Source organism: Salmo trutta, chromosome 19 (assembly GCF_901001165.1).
Source record: "Salmo trutta chromosome 19, fSalTru1.1, whole genome shotgun sequence".
Classification (NCBI taxonomy): domain Eukaryota; kingdom Metazoa; phylum Chordata; class Actinopteri; order Salmoniformes; family Salmonidae; genus Salmo; species Salmo trutta.
In genome coordinates this window covers 13,505,984-13,532,799 of record NC_042975.1, presented here as the reverse complement: position 1 = coordinate 13,532,799, position 26,816 = coordinate 13,505,984, and the positions used below count along the sequence as shown (strand labels likewise).

Sequence of the window (26,816 nt, the reverse complement as noted above, 5' to 3'; positions counted from 1 at the left end):
TGTCACACCCTCCTGTGTTGCCAAATCCAAGTTTAGGGTCACCGTTTTGATTATTGTTATTTTGCCAGCCACTGATTTTAGAAGAGTAAATATCCAATCCAAGCCTTTGAAGAACATGATAAAGAAAAAGATAGAACAACAGTGTGTGAAAATGAATTATACAGCAGCCAGCCATGTGAGAGAGTTGAACGGGAATTTCAATTTCCGAGGGGACACAAGAGAGTGTCTTTTATGGAGTAACCCTCATTAGATGGCAGTTTACAGGCTGTGTGTGGATCATTACCTGTGGTAATAGCCTGTTATCAGGCTTCAGATTCAGCTGAAACAAGGGAGGTTCTGCAAGGTTCATATATACATTAACATCCTGCAATCCAGCTTCACGGATCTGCCAACTGTCACTCTCACAGCCCAGTTTAGACTTGGCAGATCCGTGGAGCTGGATTCCAGGATGTTCATTTAATTGCTATTTGGGGTAGATCTGAAAATACCCTTATATCTAGTAAAGGTTTAACAGGGTGCTCAAACATAAGAGTCTACAGAATGAAGCCGTTTTCCAGAGTTATACTCTTAGCTTATTTGGCAGAATATTTGAACATTGGATCAGTATATAGGTATTCCAACTCAGAATTAGATTAGTTATCCCTCTGGAACTAAGGCTAATGTTGGTCTTGTGGAGCTCACGAATCCTGCCAGGATGAGGGGGAGGCTACAGTACTCACTGATGCTGCCAGGATAAGGGGGAGGCTACAGTTCTCTTTGATGCTGCCAGGATGAGGGAGAGGCTACAGTACTGGGGGAGGCTACAGTACTCACTGATGCTGCCAGGTTGAGGGGGAGGCTCCAGTACTCACTGATGCTGCCAGGATGAGGGGGAGGCTACAGTACTCTCTGATGTTGCCAGGATGAGGGGGAGGCTACAGTACTGGGGGAGGCTACAGTACTCTCTGATGCTGCCAGGATGAGGGGGAGGCTACAGTACTCACTGATGTTACCAGGATGAGGGGGAGGCTACAGTACTCACTGATGTTACCAGGATGAGGGGGAGGCTACAGTACTCACTGATGCTGCCAGGATGAGGGGGAGGCTACAGTACTGGGGGAGGCTACAGTACTCACTGATGCTGCCAGGATGAGGGGGAGGCTACAGTACTCTCTGATGTTGCCAGGATGAGGGAGAGGCTACAGTACTGGGGGAGGCTACAGTACTCACTGATGCTGCCAGGATGAGGGGGAGGCTACAGTACTCACTGATGTTGCCAGGATGAGGGGGAGGCTACAGCACTCTCTGATGTTGCCAGGATGAGGGAGAGGCTACAGTACTGGGGGGAGGCTACAGTACTCACTGATGCTGCCAGGATGAGGGGGAGGCTACAGTACTCACTGATGCTGCCAGGATGAGGGGGAGGCTACAGTTCTCTCTGATGCTGCCAGGATGAGGGGGAGGCTACAGTACTCACTGATGCTGCCAGGATGAGGATGAGTCTACAGTACTCACTGATGCTGCCAGGATGAGGGGGAGGCTACAGTACTCACTGATGCTGCCAGGATGAGGGGGAGGCTACAGTACTCACTGATGCTGACAGGATGAGGGGGAGGCTACAGTACTCACTGATGCTGCCAGGATGAGGGGGAGGCTACAGTACTCTCTGATGTTGCCAGGATGAGGGGGAGGCTACAGTACTCACTGATGTTGCCAGGATGAGGGGGAGGCTACAGTACTGGGGGAGGCTACAGTACTCACTGATGCTGACAGGATGAGGGGGAGGCTACAGTACTCTCTGATGTTGCCAGGATGAGGGGGAGGCTACAGTACTCTCTGATGTTGCCAGGATGAGGGGGAGGCTACAATACTGGGGGAGGCTACAGTTCTCGCTGATGTTGCCAGGATGAGGGGGAGGCTACAGTACTGGGGGAGGCTACAGTTCTCTCTGATGTTACCAGGATGAGGGGGAGGCTACAGTACTCACTGAAGTTACCAGGATGAGGGGGAGGCTACAGTACTGGGGGAGGCTACAGTACTCACTGATGTTACCAGGATGAGGGGGAGGCTACAGTTCTCTCTGATGCTGCCAGGATGAGGCGGAGGCTACAGTACTCACTGATGCTGCCAGGATGAGGGGGAGGCTACAGTTCTCTCTGATGTTGCCAGGATGAGGGGGAGGCTACAGGACTCACTGATGCTGCCAGGATGAGGGGGAGGCTACAGTACTCACTGATGCTGACAGGATGAGGGGGAGGCTACAGTACTGGGGGAGGCTACAGTTCTCTCTGATGTTACCAGGATGAGGGGGAGGCTACAGTACTCACTGATGCTGCCAGGATGAGGGGGAGGCTACAGTACTCACTGATGCTGCCAGGATGAGGGGGAGGCTACAGTACTCACTGATGCTGCCAGGATGAGGGGGAGGCTACAGTTCTCTCTGATGTTACCAGGATGAGGGGGAGGCTACAGTACTCACTGATGTTACCAGGATGAGGGAGAGGCTACAGTACTCACTGATGCTGCCAGGATGAGGGGGAGGCTACAGTACTCACTGATGCTGCCAGGATGAGGGGGAGGCTACAATTCTCTCTGATGTTACCAGGATGAGGGGGAGGCTACAGTACTCACTGATGCTGCCAGGATCCTCTACATCAGGGGTGTCAAACTCATTTCATGGCGGGCCGTGTGTCTGCTGTTTTTTTTCTTTCCCTTTCAATTAAGACCTAGAAAACCTGGTGAGGGGAGTTCCTAACTGATCAGTGGCTTTAATTCATCAATCAAGTACAAGGGAGGAGCAAAAACCCGCAGACACCACTGAGCTCTCCGTGGAATGAGTTTGACACATTTTATAGGGAAAGTAAAACAACTGAATGCATCTTCTGCATTTAACCCAACCCCTCTGAATCAGAGAAGTGCGGGGGCTGCCATAATCAACATCCACATCTTCGGATCCCGGGGAACAGTGGGTTAACTGCCTTGCTCAGGGGAAAAACAACAGATTTTGACCTTGTCAGCTCGGGGATTCGATACAACAACCTTCCGGTTACCAATGCTCTAACCACTAGGCTACAATGGAAGTGTTTAATAGGCTCAACTGTTAGGAAAAGGTGCTGTCCAAAGGTCTGACTGCTTAGCCCAACTGGTGGGTGCTGTCCAAGGTCCTAACTGCTTAGCTCAACTGGGTTAGCCTAACTGGTGGTGCTGTCCAAGGTCCTGACTGCTTAGCTCAACTGGGTTAGCCCAACTGATGGTGCTGTCCAATGGTCTGACTGCTTAGCCCAACTGGTGGGTGCTGTCCAAGGTCCTAACTGCTTAGCTCAACTGGGTTAGCCCAACTGATGGTGCTGTCCAATGGTCTGACTGCTTAGCTCAACTGGTGGTGCTGTCCAAGGTCCTGACAGCTTAGCCCAACTGGTGGTGCTGTCCAAAGTCCTGACTGCTTAGCTCAACTGGTGGTGCTGAATAGACAGCTGCATTATCCCCTGTTGTATGGAGTAAGGACATATATCAGCTCATTATATTTGTCTATCTGATGCATTCTGAACGACTTACCTCACTACAAGTCTGAAAATCCCAGTATAAACTGTCCGTTCCCTTGTTATTCATTTTAAGTGAGAAAGTAATGCCTAACTATTGGCAAATTCTTAATTGATCAAGGCATAATTAAAATTGATCAAGGCATAATTGTGGATTAGCTGTAATGCCAACAGTGTCTGGTGTTTAATTGAGGCGGGTCACTGTACGTCATCACTTTACTCCCCCTAAAGAGGAGTTAGAAGAGTGAATCTGAACGCAAACTATTGTACATACATCACCCATTTATCTGTGCATTTCACTAAAATAAACAGTTCAAATACAAACGTGTGTTTTTCAGGTGGTAGAATTTTCAGTAAAATCCATTGTTCTAAATGAGAATGAAGAAAATGTATATTGCATTATGTGTACATTGGTGCCTGTAGAAGTTGTTCATATTAGCCCAGGGTTTATTTCAGGCCCTGGCTCTGTCAGGTCTTGTTCAGCACTATGAAGTTATCCTCCTCTGCCTCTGCCTCTGCCTGCCAGTTCACATTTAGGAGATACATGGAAAGAGATCAAGAGAGGGGGATCAAAGATGACAAAGAGAGGGAGGTAGAGATGAGAGGAGGAACGTGAAAGACTGGCACATGATCTTTGACACGGCGCGTGAAAGCAGCTGTCTGACACGGGCGTCCTTCACTCCTGCTGCAGTGTTGTGAAAATTGCCTTGTTGTGATCAAGGCAACACTGCAGCAGCGTGAGGGTGAGGAGGGATGGATGTGAGTGTGAGAACAAGCCGTAGATCACAAAGGGCTAGTGTCAGAGAGCCAGGGCTGCCTCTGCTGCCTCTGATAGCTCTCACCGTGTCCTGAGATATATCACCTTTGCTTAAAACCTGACGAATACACATATACACACACACACACACTCTAGTTGTACCGTCAGAGCGCTGCCTCTCCCTGATGATAGCACTCACTGTGTCCTGAGATATATAACCTTCCCCTGACACTAGATCTCTGGGAACAGAACAAAGAGGATTCAGTCAATAGATATTTTGAGGAAGGTTTGTTGTGTTGTCATCACAAGGGTTCAGGCGTTCAATAGCTTGTGTAAGTGAGACGTGGGTACATAGTTAGTTGGCTACTTAGATTAGCTTTGTTCATTCATTTAGAAAAACACATTGAGTGTATTGCTAGGTGGGAGGATGAAACAGCCATGGAAAATGTGTACCGGTGTAGAAACATGTGGCTGAGCTGAGACTCCTCTGTAACAGCGAATGGGAGCGAGCTCCACATTGGCAGCGTACGCTATGAGGACACAGGAGCCTACACCTGCATTGCTAAGAACGAGGTGGGGGTGGACGAGGACATATCGTCTCTGTTTGTGGAGGACTCAGCTAGAAAGACACGTAAGTGACTGAGAGTTTACTTCAAGTACAACATGGAAAAATGCCTCCGCGATTTTCACGAGGTATTTTTGGCAATGAAAATGTATACAGTCATTAGCAAAATGTTACAGTATATTGGCATACAATTAACAAAAAGCTTACGCTTTATTCTATGGTATCTTTCTGTATAAAAGAAAACAATGTGAGTGACATTTTTTTTTACAGCCTTTGGGTTTAGATTGTGTCAAATGCAATAAAACAACAAGGATACACTTATGTTATTGTGTTAATTGAAGTATTTCTGTGTCTGTAAAGAATCACTCTTGCTAAACGTGTTTCTGTTCCACTTTTTCTGAAATGACTTGATATGACATGGTATCTTTCTCTCTGTCTCCCTTTCTCCCTCTTTCCCTCTCTCTTCTGTCATTCTGATGCTGATGCTGATGCTGATGCTCATGCTGCAGTTGCAAACATACTGTGGAGGGAGGAAGGTACTGAAATATACCGTTGTATAACACTTTGTACCATTTTCTTCTTTTCTTCTCAATTCACTTCTATAATGGACCAAAATTCCTCTGAATGCCTATGTTTTGTACTGTGAATATGTTCATTTTGTATATTCATTACGTGTATATTTTCTTGCTGAAAACGTTATTTCACAAGACTTGACCATGAAAATATAACAAAAATGCAAACAGTTTTTATACTGGGCTGGACCACATTTCAGCACACAACTCTTCCTCTATTATCTAGTTGTGACACCACAACATGTGTATGATAATAATTATGGCTGATTAGAGAGTAGAGAGAGGCCCATTGTTTGAATCTTCTCCAGGGCTGATACTGATTGTGCACAGACAGTATCACCAGCCGTAATGTCACATCATGACCGTGTCAGCAGCACTCAAGGTTTTGATTGCATCTGGTTGTCCTATATGATGTTACCTGCCATCCCAACACAATATACTTTTCCACAGCATAAACAGCCTTGCTGCATGTCCTTGTCCCTGTAAGCATCAATCTGTTGTCTAATTAACAGCTGTTGTTTAGAGTCAGGTGTCAGGCCTGCAAAATGTTCTCGGGATCATAGCGGCCATCACGTTTCAAAAGGCGGTCTCACAATGAACTCGCTAGACATGTTCACAGTCACTGACTCTGCAGTGAAAATGCCTGACAACTCCATCAGTCATTGACTAGTTCAGGTGCTGCTAACAGGGTCTTTGTATTCTCTGTAAGGCTTTTGAATGTGAGAACGTCAGCAGAAGCTCTTTTGATTTCCTAACTCTCCAGGTTTGAGCGTGGGAAACATGTTCTATGTGTTCTCTGATGAGGGCGTCACCGTGCTGCAGCCCAGCGAGTGTGAGATACGTAAACACATTGAGCGCACGGAGAGGATCGTGGCCAGCTATGTAAGTCCTCCTATCAATCTATGTACTGGCTGTAGAAGATAATGATGCAGGTGTTTTGGGACTTTTTATGACTTGAGATGATATTGAAGATGTACTACCAATTCATATGGAAAAAGCCACACTCTTACAGACATACAGAGGTACAGACATCCCCCCCCACTCCACTACAATCCATTGCTAGTAACTGTGCCCTCCGTTCACTAAATGTTATAGGATTACTCATGTCCATTAGTCAAAGACCCCAGGTCAATAGCTCACAGTAACCCTGCACGTCTGTAATATACTAGAGAACATCACTCTCCCAAAGCAATGGGCTTTAGTTGATAAAAGTGGCTTGTTTCTCTGAGGGATTGAAGTTTTACTGGTTGCTGTAATTGTATTACAGATCGATACAAACTCAATAAGTCATGTGTTAGCCCATTGCTGCTGTAAACAGCATTTTCTCTGCCGTATGCGTGAGAGAGAGGGGGCCACTCTTCGAATATGGTCCTGTGTGTGGAGTGATTAACTGTGGATTCACCTTCTTCTTCTTCATTCCTTCTTTCTCTCCCTCCATCCCGTTCTTTCTCCAGGAGGAAATGTGCCCTAAAAGTGAAGGTGTGTCCCCGCAGCACTGCTCGTGGTCCTCAGCGGTCAGTGTGAGGGATAAGTACATCTACGTCACCCAACCCCTTCAAAAACGCCTGCTGGTCATCGACACCCAGGCCCAGAAAGTGGTGCAGGTTGGTTGGTTTTTATTAATCTTCTCTATAAGCCGTTTAGAGGGCCGTCCCCCGAAGCTTTCACCAACAGTGGGATAAGGGCTTGAATGAAAGTCATTATTTTTACCACAAGAAGAGAGAGGGAGAGAGAGTGAAAACAGAGAGAGAAAGAAAGAAAGAGTGCAAAGAGAGGGAGAGAGAGAGCAAAGAGAGGGAAAGAGAGGGAGCAGAGAGAGAGAGGGGGAGTGGAGGGTAAAGAAGAGTGCTGAAAACAGAGAAGCTGGTGTTTTCCTCTCAATCGCCAAGGTTTGCCACACTTCTCCATACCCTCACTGGTGTGTGTGAGGGCACAACTTGCCTTTCTCTCTACCTACTTCTCCCGCCCTCCATCTCTCTCTACCTCCCTTTCCCTCCATCTCTTTCTACCACCCTTTCCCTCCCTCCATCTCTCTCAGCCATCTCCAGTCGACACAGATGTTTCAGGAAGGCTTTTTTTTAAGAGTGATAAATAACACCCTTATTCTGATCATGTATTTCCTTAACAACAACACCTAGCTAACAGTTACAAAACAGTCATTTTCATTTGCTGTCACGCTGCATGATAAAAGATAATGAACAATATTTATTTAACCTTTATTTAACTAGGCAAGTCAGTTAATAAGAACAAATTCTTATTTACAATGACGGCCTACACCGGCCAAACCCAGACGACACTGGGCCAAATGAGCGCCGCACTATGGGACTCCCAATCACGGCCAGTTGTGATGCAGCCTGGATTCGAACCAGGGTGTCTGTAGTGACACCTCGAGCACTGAGATGCAGTGCCTTAGATCTCTGCGCCACTCGGGAGCACCATGAAGAATTAAGTTGTAGAACTACACTGCTCAAAAAAATAAAGGGAACACTTAAACAACACAATGTAACTCCAAGTCAATCGCACTTCTGTGAAATCAAACTGTCCACTTCGGAAGCAACACTGATTGACAATAAATTTCACATGCTGTTGTGCAAATGGAATAAACAACAGGTGGAAATTATAGGCAATTAGCAAGACACCCCCAATAAAGGAGTGGTTCTGCAGGTGGGGACCACAGACCACTTCTCAGTTCCTATGCTTCCTGGCTGATGTTTTGGTCACTTTTGAATGCTGGTGGTGCTTTCACTCTAGTAGTAGCTTGAGACGGAGTCTACAACCCACACAAGTGGCTCAGGTAGTGCAGCTCATCCAGGATGGCACATCAATGCGAGCTGTGGCAAGAAGGTTTGCTGTGTCTGTCAGCGTAGTGTCCAGAGCATGGAGGTGCTACCAGGAGACAGGCCAGTACATCAGGAGACATGGAGGAGGCCGTAGGCAACAACCCAGCAGCAGGACCGCTACCGCCGCCTTTGTGCAAGGAGGAGCAGGAGGAGCACTGCCAGAGCCCTGCAAAATGACCTCCAGCAGGCCACAAATGTGCATGTGTCTGCTCAAACGGTCAGAAACAGACTCCATGAGGGTGGTATGAGGGCTCGACGTCCACAGGTGGGGGTTGTGCTTACAGCCCAACACCGTGCAGGATGTTTGGCATTTGCCAGAGAACACCAAGATTGGCAAATTCGCCACTGGCGCCCTGTGCTCTTCACAGATGAAGCAGGTTCACGCTGAGCACATGTGACAGACGTGACAGTCTGGAGACGCCGTGGAGAACGTTCTGCTGCCTGCAACATCCTCCAGCATGACCGGTTTGGCGGTGGGTCAGTCATGGTGTGGGGTGGCATTTCTTTGGGGGGCCGCACAGCCCTCCATGTGCTCGCCAGAGGTAGCCTGACTGCCATTAGGTACCGAGATGAGATCCTCAGACCCCTTGTGAGACCATATGCTGGTGCGGTTAGCCCTGGGTTCCTCCTAATGCAAGACAATGCTAGACCTCATGTGGCTGGAGTGTGTCAGCAGTTCCTGCAAGAGGAAGGCATTGATGCTATGGACTGGCCCGCCCGTTCCCCAGACCTGAATCCAATTGAGCACATCTGGGACATCATGTCTCTCGCTCCATCCACCAACGCCACGTTGCACCACAGACTGTCCAGGAGTTGGTGGATGCTTTAGTCCAGGTCTGGGAAGAGATCCCTCAGGAGACCATCCGCCACCTCATCAGGAGCATGCCCAGGCGTTGTAGGGATGTCATACAGGCACGTGGAGGCCACACACACTACTGAGCCTCATTTTGACTTGTTTTAAGGACATTACATCAAAGTTGGATCAGCCTGTAGTGTGCTTTTCCACTTTAATTTTGAGTGTGACTCCAAATCCAGACCTCCATGGGTTGATAAATTGGATTTCCATTGATTATTTTTGTGTGATTTTGTTGTCAGCACATTCAACTATGTAAAGAAAAAAGTATTTAATAAGATTATTTCATTCATTCAGATCTAGGATGTGTTATTTTAGTGTTCCCTTTATTTTTTTGAGCAGTATATTTAGCAGGAGAAAGGCTGAAAAAAAATGGCTGTAAAAAAACAGTGACATGATAGTGGATGAGTGTTGTGTCTATAACAAACTAGGAGTATACATATGCTGGGGTGAGTGGTCTCATTGTTTGGTACAATGACCCCTCCCTCCACCCTCCTCTGACATGTGAGTGACAGCATGACGGTCAGAGCCCCCCCATTCTCTGAGGGTCTGGCAGAGGGAGGGCTTTCGACACATACCTGACCAGTTGAAAATAAATAGGCTGACCTCCCATTACTGAACCCATGCTTCTGTCGTGCTTCACTGGGGTTGCGATTGGGGAAGGGAGGGGGGTCGTCGCATGGCACGCTGCATGTCCATGGGAGCGGTTCATTGTTTGTGTTATTCCTCCCTGTTGACAATGCACCCGACCCAGTGTTGAGTCCCCATCTGTGTGTCTCTCTCTCTTCTTTCTTTTGTTCCCCCCTCCTCTCCCCTGTAACTATTCTCCAGGTCGTTGCTGTAAATAACAATGTGTTCTCAGTCAACTTACCTGGGAAAATAAGGGTCAAATAAATGTCTCTCTCTTTCCCGGTTCTCTCTTTCTCAATTCAATTCAATTAAAGGGGCTTTATTGGCATGGGAAACATATGTTTACATTGCCAAAGCAAGTGAAATGGATAAACAAAAGTGAAATAACCAATAAACAATCAAAAACAGTCAATATTACATTCACACAAGTTCCAAAAGAATAAAGACATTTCAAATGTCATATTATGTCTATATACAGTGTTGTAACGATGTGCAAATAGTTAAAGTACAAAAGGGAAAATAAATAAAAGAAATATTTGTTGTATTTACAATGGTGTCTGTTCTTCACTGGTTGCCCTTTTCTTGTGGTATTTCACCCAATAGATATGGGAGTTTATGAAAATATATATATCTTTTTTAAATTCTTTGTGGGTCTGTGTAATCTAAGGGAAATATGTGTCTCTAATATAGTCACACATTTGGCAGGAAGTTAGGAAGTGCAGCTCAGTTTCCACCTCATTTTGTGGGCAGTGTGCACATAGCCTGTTTTTTCTTGAAAGCCAGGTCTGCATACAGCGACCTTTCTCAATAGCAAGGCTATGCTCACTGAGTCTGTACATAGTCAAAACTTTCCTTAAGTTTGGGTCAGTCACAGTGGTCAGGTATTCTGCCACTGTGTAATCTCTGTTTAGGGCCAAATAGCATTCTAGTTTGCTCAGTTTTTTTTGTTAATTCTTTACAATGTGTCAAGTTATTATCTTTTTGTTTTCTCATGATTTGGTTAGGTCTAATTGTGTTGCTGTCCTGGGGCTCTGTTTGTGAACAGAGCCCCGGGACCAGCTTTCTTAGGGGACTATTCTCCAGGTTCATGTCTCTGTAGGTGATGGCTTTGTTATTGAAGGTTTGGGAATCGCTTCCTTTTAGGTGGTTGTAGAATTGAACAGCTCTTTTCTGGATTTTGATCATTTGCAGGTATCGGCCTAATTCTACTCTGCATGCATTATTTGGTGTTTTAAGTTGTACACTGAGGATATTTTTGCAAAAGTCTGCATGCCGAGTCTCAATTTGGTGTTTTTCCCATTTTGTGAATTCTTGGTTGGTGAGCGGACCCCAGACCTCACAACCATAAAGGGCAATGGGTTCTATAACTAATTCAAGTATTTTTAGCCAGATCCTAATTGGTATGTCAAATTGTATGTTCCTTTTGATGGCATAAAATGCCTTTCTTGCCTTGTCGCTCAGATCGTTCTCTCTCTCTCTTCAGGCGGTAGAGACAGACCCTTTCCCGGTGAAGCTGCTCTATGACAAGTCACATGACCAGGTCTGGGTTCTAAGCTGGGGCAGCATGGAGAAGTCCCACCCAACCTTACAGGTAAGGAGGTATTGGTGTGTGGTGCGTGCAGGTGATTGTGTGACTCTCTTGGTCCATTCGTGTGTCTATGCGTGTGTGTATAAGTGAGTATCTGTTTGTGTGAGTATTTAATATATGTATGCTTTACAATATTTACCAGTCAGCAAACTGGAATTCACAGCTGTGGCACTGTAGGCGTATGATCCAGTCCCTTTGGAGAGGATGTGTTGGAGACTTCACACTGTAGGCATGTGATCCAGTCCCTTTGGAGTAGATGTGTTGGAGACTTCACACTGTAGGCATGTGATCCAGTCCCTTTGGAGTAGATGTGTTGGAGACTTCACACTGTAGGCATGTGATCCAGTCCCTTTGGAGAGGATGTGTTGGAGACTTCACACTGAAGGCATGTGATCCAGTCCCTTTGGAGTAGATGTGTTGGAGAGTTCACACTGTAGGCATGTGATCCAGTCCCTTTGGAGAGGATGTGTTGGAGACTTCACACTGTAGGCATGTGATCCAGTCCCTTTGGAGAGGATGTGTTGGAGACTTCACACTGTAGACATGTGATCCAGTCCCTTTGGAGAGGATGTGTTGGAGACTTCACACTGTAGGCATGTGATCCAGTCCCTTTGGAGAGGATGTGTTGGAGACTTCACACTGTAGGCATGTGATCCAGTCCCTTTGGAGAGGATGTGTTGGAGACTTCACACTGTAGGCATGTGATCCAGTCCCTTTGGAGAGGATGTGCTGGAGACGTCACACGTGAGGGATGATCACAGGTGTGGATGCGTTTCAGGCCCACAGGAGGTTTGGCCAATGGGAGCCCTGAGCTCAGAGCTAGCTTATGCTTCTGGGAGAGCCATCGAAGTGTTTATAGGGTTGAAGTAATAGAGGACAGCAACACAGCTCCATATATTACAACTGTCAAGGGATTACTTTGTCATTTTGCAACAGACACAACATGTTTATTGTTATTTTCCTCTTCCTTTGGAGGTTGTTATCCTATTAAAATGTTGTGAGAACACTCTGTTTGTCAGTAGTCGGTAGGTGGAGAGGAGGAAACAGTCTTATTAGCAAGGGAGAGGATGGAACGCTTGTCAGTTTGGGCTCATTGTGAAATCCTAATGTGTTCTCACTCCCCTGCCCAAGCGGGATGCAATGGGTCCCAAAGAAAGAGATTGAAAAGTGCCTTTTAAAAACAGCGTTGCTATCTCAAACAAAGTGATTTTCTGCTAATTTAATTCATTCTTCAAATTGTTGTATAGTCTCAAACTGCTCTGCAGAAGTGTTCAGGTGAATTGTCAGAACTACTAAAACATGCCTGGTGTTCTGTAGTCGCTCAATAGTAATGAATAATTACAAAACGAGGCTTGAATCATTCAGTCTAGAATGCAATTTCAGGCAATCTGCATAACTGGCTGTAAGGCATATGGATCGCAGAACAAATAAATGACTTGATAATGTCATTATTATTCGGAATGCAAGAAATTGACGTGAGCATCAACAGTCCTGCTGTCTCCACTGGAGGCAATTCAAAATGTCAAACACCTCCTTTTTTAATTGCTCAATATCTCTAAGCAAACATCCGAGTGAGATTGACAATCCATTATAACAGACTAATGAAGGAGCAGGGATGCTGAGAGGGGAGGATGTAGCTTAAGAGAATGTAGCTTAAATGCAGACCAGACAGGATTCATATGATGACATTGAGGAGTTTACCACATTGAGGAGTTTACCACATAAGTCACCAGCTTCATTAATAAGTGCATCGACGACGTCGTCCCCACAGTGACCTTTCTTACTCTCAGACTGGTCTCACTGTCGACGTATGCACGTGCCGATCCTGGCTATTCAGCAACAGCAAATGATGCGGAGGTGAAAGAGAATGTGGGGTATGCTAACACTAGGGTTTAGAAACATGGCGACATGAGTTTACAACATATTACAGTGTCAAGATCACGGATTACAAAGGGAAACCCATCCGTGAGCTGCCCAGTGATGCGAGCCTACCAGATTAGCTAAATGCCTTCTATGCTCGCTTTCGAGGCAAGCAACATTAAGCCTTGCATGAGAGCACCAGCTGTTCTGGACGACTGTGTTATCTCGCTCTCCATAGAAGATGTGAGTAAGACCATTATACATTCAAAAGGCCGCTGGGCCAGACAGATTACCAGGACGCGTACTCAGAGCATGCACTGACTAGCTGGCAAGTGTCTTCACTGACATTTTCAACCTCTCCCTGACCCAATCAGATTCAGAGTGTTTAATAGTCACATGTACAGAGTTGCAGGTGTGATTGCAGGGTACAGTGAAAATATCAGGCTCCAAGCTCCAACATACAGGACAAAATTAAATAAAAAAAATTAAAATGGTAATAAAAACAATGATGTACACATCATAACTGTAGCAGTCTGTAATAGCTACATATTTCAAGCAGCCAACCAAAGTCCATGTACCCACGAACGCCAAGGTAACCTGTCTAAATGACTATTGCCCCATAGCACTCACATCTGTAGCCATGAAATGCTTTGAAAGGCTGGTCATGGCTCACATCAACATCATCATCTCAGACACCCTGGACCCACTGCAATTAGCATACCGACCCAACAGATCCAAAGATGATGCAATCTCATTACTCCACATTTCCCTCTCCCACCTGGACAAGAGGAACACCTATGTAGGAATGCTGTTCATGCTGTTCATTGATTACAGCTCAGCGTTCAACACCATAGTGCCCACCAACCTCAGGACCCTGGGACTGAACACTTCCCTCTGCAACTGGATCTTGGACTTCTTAACGGGCCGCCCTCAGGTGGTGTTGGTAGGCAATAACACATCCACCACGCTGACCCTCAACACGGGGGCCCCTCAGGGGTGCGTGATTAGTTCCTTCCTGTACTCCCTGTTCATCCACGACTGCGTTATTAAGTTTGCTGACGACACGACTGTAGTAGGCCGGATCACTGATGACGATGAGACAGCCTATAGGAAGGAAGTTAGTGACCTGACAGTGTGGTGCCAGGACAACACCTCTTCCTCAACATCAGCAAGAAAAAGGAGCTGAGCAGGAAATGGAGGGTCGAGCACGCCCCGATCTACATCGACAGGGCTGTAGTCGAGAGCTTCAAGTTCCTCGGTGTCCACATCACTAAGGAATTAACATGGTCCACACACACCAACACAGTTGTGAAGAAGGCACAACAATGCCTCTTCCCCCTCCGGAGGTTGAAAAGTTTGGCATGGGCCCTCAGATCCTAAAAAAGTTATATAGCTGCACCATTGAGAGCATCTTGACTGGCTGCATCCCCAATTGGTATGGCAACACCTTGGCATCCGACCACAAGGCGCTACAGAGGGTAGTGCGTAATGCCCAGTACATCACTGGGGACGAGCTCCCTGCCATCCATGACCTCTATACCAGGCGGTGTCAGTGAAGGCCCTAGAAATTGGCAGACTCCAGACACCCAAGGCATAGACTGTTCTCTCTGCTACTGCACGGCAAGTGGTACCGATGCACCAAGTCTGAAACCAACAGGACCCTGAACAGCTTCTACCCCCAAGCCATACTGTAAGACTGCTAAATAGTTAACCAAATAGCTACCAGGATAATCTCAATTGATCCTTTTTGCGCTAACTCTTTTGACTCATCACATACGCTGCTGCTACTGTTTACTATCTATCCTGTTGCCTAGTCACTTTATCCCTACCTATGTGTACAAATCTACATCAATTACCCCGTACCCCTAACATGGACTCGGTACTGGTACCCAGTGTATATAGCCAAGTTATCATTACTCATTGTGTATTTATTCCTCCTGTTATTATGTTTCTCTCTGCATTGTTGGGAAGGGCCCATAAGTAAGAATTTCACTGTTAGTCTACACCTGGTGTTTTACGAAATATGTGACAAATAACATTTTATTGTATTTGATTTGATTTAAGATCCCATTTCACATTACTTCACCCTCATACTACAGTGTAATATTCAAAGTGGGGACCTATAGGATATAAAGCGTTTCTTAATAGCATTGAGATTCACCAGTCTGCCTTGAAATGAGTGCAGTTCAATATAAAAGCCACTCAGTCAGTACAAACCAATTCCCCTTCAGGTATTAAAGTACAGTAGGAGTAATACAGTAGAGAAAATAACAGCTGAGGTAAAAAAACAGTAACACTGTGTAACACGGTGTGTATGATCCATTAGGATGAGCGATGACGATGATGGTATGAGTTTCCGAACACCCTGAGCGTGTGAGAGCATTACTTCCTGATTAGACATGAGTAATATTATGTGCGAGTCCGATCATTATCTCTGGACCTTTGTAACAATGTAACAATTCTAATGCCCTTTTTGCAATTGGCTCAGAACAGGGCAGCACGACTGGCACTTGGATGTACACAGAGAGCTAATATTAATAATATGCATGTCATTCTCTTCTGGCTGAAAGTGGAGAAGAGATTGACTTCATCACTACTTGTATTTATGAGAGGTATTGACTTGTTGAATGCTCCGAGCTGTCTGTCTAAACTACTGGCACACAGCTCGGACACCCATGCATACCCCATAAAAGGTCTCTTCACAGTCCCCAAGTCCAGAACAGACTATGGGAGGCACACAGTACTAAATAGAACCATGACTACATGGAACTCTATTCCACATCAAGTAACTGACACAAGCAGTAAAATTTGATTTAAAAAACAGATTAAAAAAACACCTTATGCAACAGCGGGGACTGTGAAGCAACACAAACATTGGCACACACACACACACATACGCACGCACACACACACACACACACACACACACACACACACACACACACACACACACACACACACACACACACACACACACACACACACACACACACACACACACACACACACACAGATTTCATGCTGTAGATATGCGGTAGTGGTGGGGCAGCAGCTAATGGGGATCCATAATAAATACACCCCCCTTCCATAGACTTACACAGTAATTATGACAATTTCCGCAGGACATCCTCCAACCTATCAGAGCTCTTGCAGCATGAACTGACATGTTGTCCACCCAACCAAAGATCAGAGAACAAATCTAGTACTGAAAGCGTGAGCTACAGCTAGCTAGCACTGCAGTGCATAAAGTGTGGTGAGTAGTTGACTCAAAGAGAGAGAAAGACAATAGCTGAACAGTTTTCAACAAATTAATTTCTTCAAAAATGAAGAAGCAAGAGAGAGAGAGAGAGAGAGAGAGTAATTTTTTTACTATCAGTTTTCACTTACTAGCAAATGCAGCTCACTACTTTAGTTACTCAAACACCAGGCTCAAACAGAGGGATGGTATGCTAGCTAGCTGGCTATGACTATCCAACACAACACTAGAACTCTTCCAAGTCAAAGTAAGCTTTTGGTTTTATTAATTTATTGCCACCTGGGCCCACCGCTGTAACTGCTTACTGACTAAACACTATAATATTACTGCATGATTGTAGCAGGTTTACTAATGCATTAGTTCTATTAGTTATGTTGACTAGGACGTTACTTTAGCTAATATGGGGACAACGATGTAGACTGTGTGTAGCGGTATGACATGGTTTGGCTTGGAAAGGTGTTTTCACCTAGTCACATGCAGCTGATGTGTTGTTCATTGAAGTCCACAAACGAAGGGAAAAGTTGAGGAGAGGAGCATGCATAGAGGGTAGAATGAATACAACGTGGCTGCTATGAAAGTGAACTGTGTTGATCAGGGGTGTATTCATTCTGCTGATTCTGTTGAAAAACATTTCTTAAAGCAAACGAAACGGTGATAAAAAATAACTGAATTTGTCCAATGGAAACTCTCGTTTGCAACTGTTGGACTAATGATTACACCCTAGATAAGCTAGATGCAGGCAAGAGTGTGCAAGGCGGTATTGAATCTGTCCATCTGTCCACTGTCTGTCATCTCAAATTGTTCTCTCCACCTGTGTACACCTACGTTGTAAACTTTCATTCATAGGCTAGGTTGTAGCAGCCTCATGATGGGTATAGGGAAATTTGGAGTATCATGTAGTAGCATAAACCTATCGATGTTACTTTGAACTGGGTGAAGGAATATGAATGACAGTCATCCAACATGCTGTAATAGAAATAAGGCCATGCTCATGAAAAAAAATAATCGTCCTCCCTCATCATAAACGGCACTGACCGCCACTGGTATCTATAGTTGTTTTCCCTTTTAAACAAATACATTCTGCATGTAAGATTTACTGGGGTTCCTTAGACAAGCAGAGCCCACCTCCTTTAAGTGCAACAGCTCTTTACAGAAAAACAAATCTATTTCAAACCAATAGAAAAACTGCTTAATATACTGTTATGGAAGAACAAGTTGTTTGATTGGCTACTGCGGGGTCTGATGCATGGACAAGGCAGTGGTTATATAGAGTAAACATCCCACTAGTCCTTGACAGTGACCTGATAATGTAGAGTACCTGATGAAGCATGTGTCATGTACGTACTGGGGGGGGGGGGGGCAAAGAGTGTGGATGGATAGATCGTCCAATGAGAAATGGGATGCGTCAGACCGACGCCTTTGACTTGTGAGATAGCAGCTTTATCTGTGTCTCTCCTAAAGCAACCATTACCCAATACAATCCTCTATCAGGTCTTGAGGTGAGGCCATATTGCATAAGCCTAACTATACTGCTCTATGTAGATCCCTATCCGCAATAGGATATACGGCAACATTAACATCTGACTGTTTTGCTGTTATGTTTCAGTACAGTTTCCGACCCATGCTTTCTCTTACTGTTCTTTGGCTGGGTAGGTGATACTTGTATTTGTATATTTCCTTTTCTCATGTTCTTCTTTGCTCTGTTCCAGGTGATTCCCCAGGCCAGTGTTGGAGAGATGCACCACACCATCCGCACCCCCTTCCAGAGGGTTGATGACTTCTTCATCCCTCCAACCAACCTCATCATCACTCACGTCAGGTACGGATGTCCCGCTAACCTTAAACACCGGTGGGGAACTCACCACCTCATCATCGCAATCCCTCTCAAGTAGAGGAGAAAAGAGCAAATTAGAATTTTAATGAGTATCCTCACCGCACTGTAATCACCAAAAAATACCATTAACCTTTCCCTTGAACTTTGTCATCTTAGGTTTGGCTTCGTCTTCCTCAAATCTGAACCCGCGGTGCATAAGATTGACTTAGAGACCTTCCACCGAGTCAAAACCATCAGCCTGAAGACCTACAGCTGTGTGCCCGTCAGCATGGCTTACACACACCTGAGTGGATTCTACTTCATCCAGTGCCAGTCTCAGAGCAGGGACCCCTCGTCAGCCCAGCCACAGCTCCTGATCGACAGTGTCACCGACACCGTCATTGGGCCCAACCTCAACATCACGGGCCAGCCCTACGTGTCCCCGAACGGCCGCTACATCGTTACCCCGGACCAGCAGAGCGGCAAAGTCAGAGTTCAGACAGTCTCCTTCCAGGGGGTGCTGGGTCTGAGCCGGGAATTGGACACCTCCCTCCTCGTGTCCGACCTGGTCTTCCAGCCCTCCTTCACTGAGTCCAATCAGTACACGGTGGTAGCTGCCTCTGGCTCAGGCATGGACCTGGTTTTCTCTGACCTGGCGTCAGGCCACAGCGAGGTCCTCAAGAGCCTCAAGGAGCCCCTGTCACCCCACACCTGGCCCTGGGGGGGGCCCAACAGAGTGGTGGTGTCCAGCGGACTGTTTGGCCAGTACCTGGTCACACCCTCAGCGGAATCCCTCTTTGTGTTGAACGGCAAACAGAAGACGCCCCACTGCGAGGTGTCAGACATCAAGAGAGGGAACACAGTGGTGTGGGTGGGAGAGGTATGAGAAAGAGGGAAGAGAGAGAGAGAGATAGAGAGAGAAAGAGAGATCAGGCCAAAACACTTAAGATATATGTGGACATAAGTGGACTCACCCCTAGGACTGAGTGAGAGGAACACGTCTAGGTTATTGTAACAAAAATCCACAAAAAATTGTCATTGAAAAAAAATATTAAGAAAATCATATTGTGATATTTTTACGGGGAGAAGGTGCGTGGGGAGGTCCTTCAGTGCAACAGTGATCTATGTGCACTTAACTGAGAGGAGTTATACATTATAGCACTTCCTTGTAACACTGCAGATACATGTAACAGGAGAGGGATATAATGATGACGTTTTGAAAACATTAACTATGCACAATGCTCACTTTTTTAGAGTAAAGCTTTTTGGTTTCAAGATGTTTGTCGTTCACCTGTGCTGCAAATAGTCACAACAAGATGTCTGTCTGGCTTTAGTGTATACATGTGTTTTCAGTCCTTTTCAAAACCACTGCTCTCTGTTATTTGCCTTTGTCTGTGGAAATGGTATTGTACGCTTTCTCTAAAAGCTCTCATCGTGACCAACACATACAGGTTACTTTAAAACACATGTTGTACCCTATAAGTCATAACCTGTTACTTTCAAAAAAGACCACGTTTCCATCCATTAGCTAAGAACAGTGGATATCTAACAGCCTACAGTAGAAAACCCATTAAAACATGTTATTGTACAAAGACTAGATATGGTACAGTATACCAGCTCTTCCCCCCTCCATCTCACACAGTAAACCTACTTCCAGTTTTGATCCGGTGACCTCCTAGTCCTCTGTCTACTAAGTCTAGCATTGTAAGGGTCTTGTTCATCAGCATGGAGGTATTGTAAGTCCTATGTATCCTGTTTCTGCCCTATAGCTTGGTTCCATCACGCTCCATGACTGAAATCCATCCTAAAGAATAGCTCCTCCTATTGCATTATTACTGGCTAGTGCTGTGTGCGACAAGCTAGTTACAGCAAAACAACACTATCAAAAAATACAGAAACCGAGATAATCACATTTGTTGTTCATGTTTGTGATTTATATATTTGCTAATACTTTACTCAGTCTGACACAGAAGCAAAGGCTTGATTATGTTTCCTAGACCACTGTTGCACTGAGAGAAATGTGTGTATTTCAGAAAGAGTGAGGCAGAGATGTGTAATATCTATTCAAAAAGCTCAATTCGAAGCCCAATTATTTTGCAGATGTCATGGAAAAACAACATTTCAGGAATTACCATAAAAAAAGCATATGGCACCCAGACCACAGTACCTGTCTTGCCACCAATACAGAGTAACTTCAGAATAATGAATACGAGTCACCACCAAAGGCTTCATCAGGACTGAGTGTTCCATATGCATGTACTGAGAGCTGAGGCTCATCACACTAATGTTATTTCAGAGCAATCAAAGGTGCATTGTCGACAAGGTCATTTCCTCTTGAACCGACATCTGCAGCATTTACCGTAAATGCGATCTCTGCGATCATCAGGAACATGTACATTAAAAGGTTAATTGTCACTGGTACAATGTGCTTGTCGTCAACGCGCCTCTGATTGAATCCCGGCCTTGGAGTACACAGGATCACATACTGTACATTGCATACCTTTTCTCTAACCAAGACCCTGGCTGTAGACCGAACCTCTTGGTGTGATGTTGACATTAGAGACACTGTTGTAGATATACATTGTTCTTAGTTAGATTAGAACACATTCAAACATGAACTGTAGAGTTTTCTTTATGCATTTCGTGTATTCTGGTTTTTGAGGGAAATGGTTTGTAAAAAAAACATCGAATAAAATGACCAAAAAAAGCTTGCAGCTGTGTCACACAATAAATTACTTTGAACATAAAATATATAAATATTCAGGGACAAATTTCCACCAAACACATACATCTGTTGCTAAGGTGAGGCCTAACTATGGTACAAAACTCCAAACTGTTTATTTTACTGTGTATGTATTTGAATGTTACATGAAATTGTTTGTTTGTTGATGTTTGGGCTCTGGATTTGGCTCTTTTTGTGGAGCAGTTTCACATTTCAAATGGTATCCTGACACCTGGACAGCACGGCTCTGAACATTTTACAATATTCTTCTTCGATCCAAAGCCCAATTGAGACAGTGTAGCTTTCTGTCTGAAACCAGGCAAGAGTCATTTCTAACTGTGGAGTGCCATTTGTAGTGCTCAGAAGAGTGGCACAGACCAGTCAATGATAAACATTGTTTTTTTCTGTTGAGTCAGGATGTGATGAGTGGTAATAGGTTTTGAGTTGCCCCCCCCCCCCCACCCCTCAAAGTAATAGCTCAAGACCCTGTTGAGATTTGAGACATTGACTAAACACTAAGAATATATCAGCACTGGGGTGATAGTTGGCTGAAACATGCATCTTTGTTACCATCCCTAAGACCTGGCTAATGGAAAACAAGCTATACCTGCTTCTGCATCTCATATTGTAAACAGAGCTGCACAGTCCTTTAAGAACTAAAACAGAGCTGCACAGTCCTTTAAGAACTAAAACAGAGCTGCACAGTCCTTTAAGAACTAAAACAGAGCTGCACAGTCCATTAAGAACTAAAACAGAGCTGCACAGTCCTTTAAGAACTAAAACAGAGCTGCACAGTCCTTTAAGAACTAAAACAGAGCTGCACAGTCCTTTAAGAACTAAAAGTTCTTATCAGATATTAATTAATACAGGCTCAACTAAGTGGATTCAAATCAGCAGATATGTCACTTTCCTTTTAAATGAATATCAACAACACAAGATGCCTAAATTAGAGGATACATTGTGTGCTGTTCTAAGATCTTTAGTAACCTAGGTAACCTTAAAGGCTTTTAGCTGTATCCGTGCTGGTTTATCTCTATGCAACACATTCTCATTGTTAAGGCAATTACTGTTGTATGATGTATGTGTTTTGTGAGCATAATCCTGTACGTTACATCAGCATTTTCTATAGTGAGTGAATTTTTCCCAATAAGACATTAAAACCTGAGTTTGGGTGTTTAAACGGATAATTTCTCATCCAATTGTTAAGTCTACTGATCATTCTTGTTGTCCACCCGCAAACTGTGAAGGGATGGTTCCTTCAATGTTTCCTCCACACCTTTCCATGACAATGTGTGTCTCAATCTTCCATTCAAACTATTATCAACATTTTGTTAATAACTTTCTCTCTTGTCTTTGTTAGATTTCGATGTACAGTTGGTAACAATTTGGCCGCATATGGATGATTTGATTCCATATTCCAAAAAAATGTATTCAGAGAAACGTTTTAATATTTTTTAGTTGTAACGAACCCCATATTATCTACAGACAAGACCCAGCTCACCAGTGATGTATTTGAATTAGCATTGACTGTAAGGATAAGACATCAATTGTATTGTGTTGCCTGGGATGTAACTTTTCTTTCCCCCTAGTTTTACAATAAAATATGAAAATGAAGTACTTACCAAGAAGCGTCTTGTCTTTACAAACATGCTACAGAATGGGTGAATAATTATACCCATAAGAAGGTGCCTAGATTCTCATTAGATGCTATTCATTTAATCTCCCAATCTACGGATGCCAAAACAGAGGAAAAAAAGAGAACATGCAGAGGTCATTTCTGTTGTGGATGTGCACCACTGTCTCGTTATAATTGGAGGTTGAAACAAGGTGGACCAAAAGCAGGGCTTCCAAAAAAAGTTATCTGATTTTATAATCCCATATAACTTTGCTTTGAGTCTACAACAATATTGATGAATCGTAGGTTCTTTGCCACTCATCAATTACCTGATGACCCCACCTACTCCACCCCTGTCCCTCTCTAAGCCATTGTCATTCTTAAGCCCCGTTTATACCTGGCGCTAACATGCGTCCTTTGATCTGATCTTGTCCACGTTCTGATTGTGCCTACATTTCCAGACAGGTGTAGATGATTAAAAGACACATTGTGATCTGATTGTGATCACATCTTTCTGATCACCTTTGGAGGTAGTCAAGCACGCATTGTGTCTGGATATCAATCAAGCGTGAACAGATCTGGATGGTCAAACCTTTTAAATCATTATCATACCAGCCTCTAAAATTATTGACAGGTATAGAGGCAGAACCATCATTCCCCTGTACCGTACCGTCCACTCCTAATAGCACCATTGATTTATGGCATGAGTCATTGTCTTAATAATAAAAATAAACAAAATCATATTATTTTGAAATAATATGCATACAGGGAGGCACCAGACAATCTGGTCACAATGCAGACGGTTAAGAGACACATTTTAATACAACGTGTAGTTCATATTCCCTGTGGCTCAGTTGGTAGAGCATGGTGTGTGCAACGCCAGTGTTGTGGGTTCGATTCCCACGGGGGGCCAGTGCAAAAAAAAAAATATATATATTATATGTATGTATTCACTACTGTAAGTTGCTCTGAATAAGAGCATCTGCTAAATAAATTAAATGTAATATTGATCAAATGATAAAACTCACATATTAGCGCAAGGTGTAAATGAGGCTTTAGTGTCAGGCAACTGCTGTGATAGCTAGCTGGCAACTGGCCTTCAGACTTGTGGAAGTTTATGTAATCTATAGGCTTCAGTGTTCAACATGGTCTCCGATCCATGTCCATTACTTACACCAATGTGATTGTGAGGGACACTGTCAATATCCTCTTCATCAGTGTCAGGTTTCCCAGGACACGCAGTCCCTTCCAAGGCAGAGCCGAGCGGATCAGGATGTTGGCTCAAACCACAGAGCATGGCAAACTGATCACACAGCCAATTACCACCCTGTTCACTCTGCCTGTGTCCCAAAAGGTACCTTATTCCCTATGTAGCGCACTCTTAGAAAAAAAGGTTCCAAAGGGTTCTTTGGCTGTCCCCATAGGACAACCCTTTTAAGTTCCAGGTAGAACCCTTTTGGGTTCCTTGTAGAACCCTCTCTGAATTGGGTTCTATCTGGAACCAAAAAGGGTTCTACCTGGAACCAATAGGTGTCACGTCCTGACCAGTAAAAGGGGTTGTTTGTTATTGTAGTTTGGTCAGGGCGTGGCAGGGGGTGTTTGTTTAGTGTGTTTTGGGGTTTTTGGTTGATGTTCTATGTTTTCTATTTCTATGTGGGTTTTCTAGTTTTTCTATATCTATGTTAGTTTTGTCAATGACCTCCAATCAGAGGCAGCTGTTTGTTGTTTTCTCTGATTGGAGGCCATATTTAACCTCTCTAGGGCAGGTGGCACCAAATCGTCCCACCTACGTAACAGCCAGTTGAATCCTGTGGCGCGATTTTCAAATACCTTCGAAATGCTATTACTTCAATTTCTCAAACATATGACTATTTTACAGCTATTTAAAGACAAGACTCTCGTTAATCTAACCACACTGTCCGATTTCAAAAAGGCTTTACAACGAAAGCAAAACATTAGATTATGTCAGCAGAGTACCCAGCCAGAAATAATCAGACACCCATTTTTCAAGCTAGCATATAATGTCACATAAACCCAGAAGACAGCTAAATGCAGCACTAACCTTTGATGATCTTCATCAGATGACACACCTAGGACATTATGTTATACCATACATGCATGTTTTGTTCAATCAAGTTCATATTTATATCAAAAAACAGCTTTTTACATTAGCATGTGACGTTCAGAACTAGCATACCCCCCTAAATTACTAAATTACTCACGATAAACGTTCACAAAAAGCATAACAACTATTTTAAGAATTATAGATACAGAACTCCTCTATGCACTCGATATGTCCGATTTTAAAATAGCTTTTTGGTGAAAGCACATTTTGCAATATTCTAAGTACATAGCCCAGCCATCACGGGCTAGCTATTTAGACACCCAGCAAGTTTAGCCTTCACCAAAATCTGATTTACTATAACAAAAATGTTATTACCTTTCCTGTTCTTCGTCAGAATGCACTCCCAGGACTTCTACTTCAATAACAAATGTTGGTTTTGTCCCAAATAATCCATCGTTATATCCAAACAGCGGCGTTTTGTTCGTGCGTTCTAGACACTATCCGAAATGGTAAATCAGGGTTACGAGCATGGCGCAATTCGTGACAAAAAATGTCTAAATATTCCATTACCGTACTTTGAAGCATGTCAACCGCTGTTTAAAATCAATTTTTATGCAATTTATCTCGTAAAAAAGCGATAATATTCCGACCGGGAATCTGCGTTTCGGTAAATAGAGGGAAAAAAAGAAAGACGGGGCGGCCAGTGCACGAGCCTAAGCCCTTTGTCCTCTGATCGGCCACTTGACAAAGGCGATAATGTGCTTCAGCCTGGGGCTGCAATGACGACATTCTGTTTTTTCCCGGGCTCTGAGAGCCTATGGGAGCCGTGGGAAGTGTCACGTTACCGCAGAGATCCTTTGTTTTGGAAAGAGATGTCAAAGAAAGCCAATAAATGGTCAGACAGGCCACTTCCTGTAAAGGAATCTCTCAGGTTTTTGCCTGCCATATGAGTTCTGTTATACTCACAGACACCATTCAAACAGTTTTAGAAACGTTAGGGTGTTTTCTATCCATATCTAATAAGTATATGCATATTCTAGTTACTGGGTAGGAGTGGTAACCAGATTAAATCGGGTACGTTTTTTATCCGGCGGTGTAAATACTGCCCCCTAGCCCTAACAGGTTTTAAGTGTGTTTGTTTTCACTTGTGTTTGTGGGTGGTTGTTTCCGTGTATAGTCTGAGCACCTTACAGGACTGTTTTCGTCGTTTGTTTTGTATGAGTATTTTTTCCTTTCTTTAATAAATAAGATGAGCAATTTTACTGCTGCATATTGGTCCGATGATTTCTCCTCTTCAGACGACGAAGTTTATGACAATAGGATTTTACCTGGAACCAAGAAGAGTTCTTCAAAGGGTTCTCCTATGGGGACAGCCAAAGAACCCTTTTAAGTTACTAAGAGTGTACTTTTGATCAGGGCACATAGGGCTCTGGTCAAAAGTTGTGCACTATGTAGGGAATACAGATGTAGGATCTTAATTTGATCACCCTGTTGCAGGAGAGCTTGTAGTATATTTGAGGTTTATAAAGGCTTCTAAAGTTTGTCATTTCCACTTTGACATTTTCCCTCATGAAAAATGTATATATCCCTACAAAAATGTCCAATAATTATAATCCACACAATAATTTCCTGTTGTTGGAAACCCAAATTGGTCTACACGGACAAGTTCTGGCCTGGTTTAGATCTTATCTGTCGGAAATATATCAGTTTGTCTCTGTGGATGGTTTGTCCTCTGACAAATCAACTGTAAATGTCGTTGTTCCTCAAGGTTCTGTTTTAGGACAACTATTGTTTTCACTATATATTTTACCTCTTGGTGATGTCATTCGGAAACATAATGTTAACGTTCACTACTATGCAGATGACACACAGCTGTACATTTCGATGAAACATGGTGAAGCCCCAAAATTGCTATCGCTGGAAGCCTGTGTTTCAGACATAAGGAAGTGGATGGCTGCAAACTTTCTACTTTTAAACTCGGACAAAAAGAGATGCTTGTTCTAGGTCCCAAGAAACAAAGAGATCTTCTGTTAAATCTGACAATTAATCTTGATGGTTGTACAGTCGTCTCAAATAAAACTGTGAAGGACCTCGGCATTACTCTGGAACCTGATCTCTCTTTTGATGAACATATCAAGACTGTTTCAAGGACAGCTTTTTTC

At 44.1% G+C, this 26,816-nt stretch overlaps 1 protein-coding gene across 1 annotated transcript in view; it reads left to right on the top strand.

Moving 5' to 3' along the window:
• LOC115154018 (follistatin-related protein 4) overlaps positions 1 to 22,591 on the top strand; it is a 260,009-nt gene extending 237,418 nt beyond the window's left edge. The window contains exons 10-16 of the mRNA XM_029699782.1: positions 4,772 to 4,906; positions 5,350 to 5,376; positions 6,176 to 6,294; positions 6,867 to 7,016; positions 11,219 to 11,326; positions 18,149 to 18,258; positions 18,430 to 22,591. Of these exons, the coding sequence (XP_029555642.1) occupies positions 4,772 to 4,906; positions 5,350 to 5,376; positions 6,176 to 6,294; positions 6,867 to 7,016; positions 11,219 to 11,326; positions 18,149 to 18,258; positions 18,430 to 19,138 (1,358 nt within the window). The 3' untranslated portion in view covers positions 19,139 to 22,591. The remainder of the gene's footprint in view (positions 1 to 4,771; positions 4,907 to 5,349; positions 5,377 to 6,175; positions 6,295 to 6,866; positions 7,017 to 11,218; positions 11,327 to 18,148; positions 18,259 to 18,429) is intronic.
• Positions 22,592 to 26,816: the final 4,225 nt, after the last annotated feature.